This window comes from Saccostrea cucullata, unplaced genomic scaffold, assembly GCF_032062105.1.
Source record: "Saccostrea cucullata isolate Sc308-1 unplaced genomic scaffold, CSIRO_AGI_Scuc_v1 ctg11092, whole genome shotgun sequence".
Classification (NCBI taxonomy): domain Eukaryota; kingdom Metazoa; phylum Mollusca; class Bivalvia; order Ostreida; family Ostreidae; genus Saccostrea; species Saccostrea cuccullata.
In genome coordinates this window covers 2,513-7,797 of record NW_026930229.1, presented here as the reverse complement: position 1 = coordinate 7,797, position 5,285 = coordinate 2,513, and the positions used below count along the sequence as shown (strand labels likewise).

Genomic DNA, 5,285 nt, shown 5'->3' with positions numbered 1-5,285 from the left:
CTTTCAATGATAACATTTCCCATGGCCCCCTATCTGTCTGTCTGTTTGCCCGCAATAAATAACTTTGACCATAAATTTTGATTGAGTGAGGTTATTACTTCCATATATATTTCACAGTTGTATTACCTGTGACATGACCTTATTTTGTATAACAACCATTTTGTACTTTTAACTTTGATCTTTGTCTCACAAACGCATCTTTAATGTTGATCTTAGTAGGTAGCTCATGACTTAATAGATAAATATTGATTGACTTAAGTTAATCGATTTATATTACAATAAAATGTACGACTAATTTACTGTCGTCAGTGTGTTTTAGACTAAATTTTGGTGGAAGGGGGGGGGGGGGGGGGGGGGTTGGTTGGGGGGTTATATACATGTATTGAGCCTGTCAAGTCAAATTCATGCACAGGGACACCAGCGTAAATTGAATTACTGGTAAAGAAATGCAACATCATAAATCGAGATAAAACTTTAAAATATCTATTTTCTTACTTGGTTTTCTGTAAGCTTTGTTGTCGATGATGTAAATATCCCAGTGTGGATGTAGACCTATACAGGATCTCACGATGTCAGGTCTCGCTAGTAACCCGTATCTCCAGAGCCACGTCACGTGATCTACACTATTATGTGATCTTCCTCTGTAATATACTTTCTCCCTTTCTCTTTTTAGATCCGTTAATAATTTTGCTTTTTTATTTTCACTGTCCTTTAGGATATTTATTGAAACATTCACTGTAATATATAAAAAAAAAATTGTTTGAATTGTATCATTTGTACAAAAAAGTAAAACCTAGACTTAGTTAAAAAATGGAAAAACAATTTTAAAGATACATCTATCTAATCACAAATGAAATAAAATAAAAAAACGTACATTTTCTAAATAGAAAATGATTATATCATGTGTATGTATGCTTTTAAACATCAATGAAAGCTTTACTGGTCAAATAATTTTTTTTATGATCGAGTCATGTTACGAAAATTTAATTAAAAGTAATTCTCATATAAATATACTAACCTCCAGAAATCACCCTCCAGACGATTTTTCAAAATTAGAAAAATTATTAAAATTCTTTACACTGACTTACCTATCTGGTGTATCTCATTATAAATACTCATGTCCTCCATGGTGACGTGAGTCAGTATATTCATCTGTAGACGGTGTATCAATAAAGAATCAAGGATGCTATTAAAACTTCTGACACACTTATCTCCAGGTTTTCTGTTGTATATCTGTGATCTCAGGTACACACTGGCTGTGTCATAACTACTGTTCCAGAATGGTATATCTCTGTTTATTGATGCTATCCTATACATCGTCTCATCCTTTGTCTCCTTCTTTATCTTGTCCCGATCTTCCCAAAGATAATCACATGACTTCAGTCTGTCCAGAGTCTTCTGTGCTTCCCCACGTGTTACAGGGTTATATTTACGGTACACTCTCTGTCGTATCTCATTAAGCAAGTCCAGCCACTCTGTGTCATTGAAGTCAGGAGGACCGGAGTCAGAACACAGAAAACAGAATAACACGGTCACCTCGTCATCAGTCAGTGTGGAGAACTGATCTTAAAAAAAACATGCGAAGAAATTTTATAAGCATTATCTATTCACAAGAGCTGTCTAAAAATTAGCTTAAAACCCCAGAATTACTTTGTTGAAATCACTAGTTGGCGATCATTTTGTTTCTTGTGTTTTCTTTTAATTCACATGGTGTTTGTTATTTTTAAAATATAAAAGTTTTGTTTCTAGTTACTTTTTCAAAAGAATTCAAAAAGTAGATGTGTTTTTTCCTAGACAATATATCAGTATGAATCGTGAAGCCATTTTATTTTTTAAAAATAGTTACCTAGGTCCTTAACTATCTAAACTCTAAATTGGTAGAAATATTCGTAAGCCGTATTAGGGTTCTATCATTTAAAAAAGGACTCTGACTTTGTACACAGAATTCGTGTCGATTTGGTTTTTTTGAAACGCTTAAGTAATATTACATCCTTAAATTACGAATAGTTGGTTTATAATTGCACTGGTGAGTTAATTTATAAAAGTTCGATAATATCTACTGTGCTATAATCCTTAGGTTTTATTTTCATAATCTTTCGTTTTCACATACCAAGAAAACCTTAGCATACTCTCCGGAGAGCGATCTCTATAAAAGCCGAATTAACGTTAATCTGTGAAACTCCACTGAGAGATGTTGGCGAGGCAATTAATGTCAGTAGTTTTGAGGGAGCTCGAGGGATCTTTAGTTTTACTGGGTTTAAAACATAGGTACAAGACTAATTATGTAAAAGTTTTTGCACCCATTCTCTTGGGGGGGGGGGGGGGTTCAAATTAATCTAGTACTTTACAAAAAGAATAAATGAAAGAAAAAGAACATTATAAAAATTAATAATAATTATAGTAAACTATTTCGTCAGAAGAAATTAGCTGTCTTTCAATTTATTAAGAATTTCTATGATTTTTTCCCTTCGTATAAATTAACGTCGGGTACGATGAACTCGGTAGTTGTGGAAGTATAATGCATCGAATTAAGGGGAAAAGGGTATCAGATTCCCGGAAGTTGACATAATTTCCTGGTTAAATAAAAGGGGAGAGGAGTACTAAATGGGTAGAGGTAATTGACCAATCAAAATGAACTTAGTCAAATATAGGTCCATACATATAAAATTGATTTTCCTTTCTTTTGAGACGTTTTTCTATTCTCTTCCAAGCCATTTTTACAACTTTGGTATCTGTGCTTAGTAAATTTTATGTTCTTTTTGAACAAATAAAAATTAGAAGTTTTTGACAGGAATTATTTTTTTCGGGCATGGGAGGCAACTTCCTGTGATGCACTTGTTTATGAACACATTTAAAACCACGTGGATTTGAGGGTAGCCCTGTTTGCAGATTAAAAAAGTCAAGAAATGCCGTGTAGGTACCGTTTTGAAGTTTGTGAGGGTATGTCAGCTTACCATTTTTAAAAATTCTATATGGATTTTTATAGTGAAAACAATTACCGGTGTGATACCTAGACGCAACCTGATTGGCTATGTTAATATTTTCATTTTAATGTAAAAATATCACTGTTAGAATTCGAAATAAATGCTGGAATGTATCAAGTTTATTTTTCTTTGACTAAGAAGGCTGAAAACCTAGGATCCACCCCCTGAAATCGAAATCTGGTGCCGTAAATTGTCTTGCCAGCGTTTGGGGAACATGAATGATTTGTATAATTAAACTGTTATTGACTTCATCACTGCGCATAAATCGGACGAGATTTCTTGGCATGTTAACTTTCAGTTTCACAATCTTGACATCATGTTTAGAATGAGTGGAGATTTGACTTTTTTCTCTACATATTAGGTATTGTAACATTCTATTCAGCAGTGTTGGTGTCTTTAAACGACCCCGGTCCGGTCCATCTTTAATTTTGTTAGTCTTCTTTTAACGCCCCCTTTTCAATGCTTTAGTCTTCTTTCAATTTTAATTTTGCTTATTTATCTTTTATTCATAATTCTTTTTCCTTTGATGACAGGTTATATTGTTCTTTAACACGGTAATAATCAGCCAGTATTAAAAATATTACGACATTATTAATGCCTAGGTCACATTTCCCGGCCGGTAGCCGTAGACCAGTGGTAATCGGTGGTAATCCGTGGTGTTAACGATGCCCTAACATCGATCCACATCGCTCTAGTAGTCCATAAAGTACCAGTTACATTATCAAGCGATGTGCATACGATTGGCAATCAATGCATTTTCTGATGTAAATGGCGTGGTTGCCGGCCGGACTTACAAAGGACCAGCGAAACATTGCTAATCCTAAAACGATGTTCCAGGATAATCGGTCGGTGTATATTAATTTCTCATACATTGGTGGACATTGTTCGTACATCGGTCGACTTAGGGCCAATGTTTGGTCGAAGATCGACCGATGATCGGTCGTTATCTGTTGAACACCATTTAATTCCCTGATGACCTCAGATTCAACGGATATTGAACGATGCTCGGCCATACATCGACCGATCCTTGAAAGATGTGTTAATGATGGGTTGCCGATGAGGAGCGATGTGAGGTATCGGTAGAGACATCGCTGAATTTTAACTACGAATTTTTTCCTACCGATGACCCCACCGCTTCGCAAAAACGACTCAGTCACCGTCCGATCACTTCTGGTGCCCGGCCGGCAACCACGTCATTTTCATCAAATACGCATCGGTTACTCATCGTTGGATAATGTGACTTACCGGTATACCTAAAAGGGCATCAAAAAAGTTTTTTAAAAAAATTGGCGAAAAATTCTTGTACATGCACTAATCAAACAAATATTTTCTGTGTAATCCTTACGTAATTAAAAACCAAATATTTAGAAAAATCATATGAACTTTGAGAGATATTTTTTCTACTACATATTTATGAACTTGAAACATCTTTGATCTCTTTGATCTCAAAATCAATCGAAATTTATCTGAAGGACCCTCTCTACACAAGTGCAATTTATCATATAATTAGATCGATTATAATATATAAGCATGATAAGCCCGTGAAAAAAATACAAATTACATGTATCTAAACAGTTTTAGAGAGCATATCAAGGTGTCCATGATTTTTCCGTTCCTTAAATATGTGTTTATCAATCCCCTGTGGTGTAGGCATTAATTATTATAACAATATTAAAACATTGATAGCTTTCTATTCTGGTTGTGTTAAACTTTGCCAAATGCCCATCATATTAAACAATATTAAACAATATCACATTAGTCTTAATACGTTAATCTATGCCAAATTAATTTTGAACTAGAACTGTCCAAACGGGACGAAATACCCCCCGCTGGGTTTTTCAGAAGTAAGTTTTTCCATAATAAAGAAATGTATCAAAATCAAAAATTATGAAATTTTTTATTCCAGTGACTTTGAACTTACCCAAATAACCTTGGGTCAAGGTCATGACACACCCCTTGGGTCATGGGCAATCTTTTTGGGTAATGAGAACCTACCAAATTTATCCTTAAGAAAGATATGGACCGGACACAAATTATAAATTTTACTTCCAGTGACCTTAAACTTCCCCAATTGACCTTGGGTCAAGGTCATGACACACCCATGGGTCATGGGCAATCTTTGTGTGAAATAAAAACCTACCAAGTTTATCCATAAGAAAGATATGGACCAGACATGAATTATGAAATTTTTCTACCAGTGACCTTGAACTTCCCCAAATGACCCTGGGTCAAGGTCATGACACACGAGTGTGTCATGGGCAATCTTTGTGTGAAATGAGAACCTACCAAGTTTATCTATAA

At 34.8% G+C, this 5,285-nt stretch overlaps 1 protein-coding gene across 1 annotated transcript; it reads right to left on the bottom strand.

Annotated features, from left to right (window-relative positions):
• Positions 1 to 454: 454 nt before the first annotated feature.
• LOC134283319 (uncharacterized) lies at positions 455 to 1,565 on the bottom strand (the record flags this gene model as incomplete). The annotated part of the gene is made up of 2 exons (XM_062765775.1): positions 455 to 735; positions 1,089 to 1,565. Coding segments are annotated over 2 exons (758 nt in total), but the record flags the coding sequence as incomplete, so codon positions are not given.
• Positions 1,566 to 5,285: the final 3,720 nt, after the last annotated feature.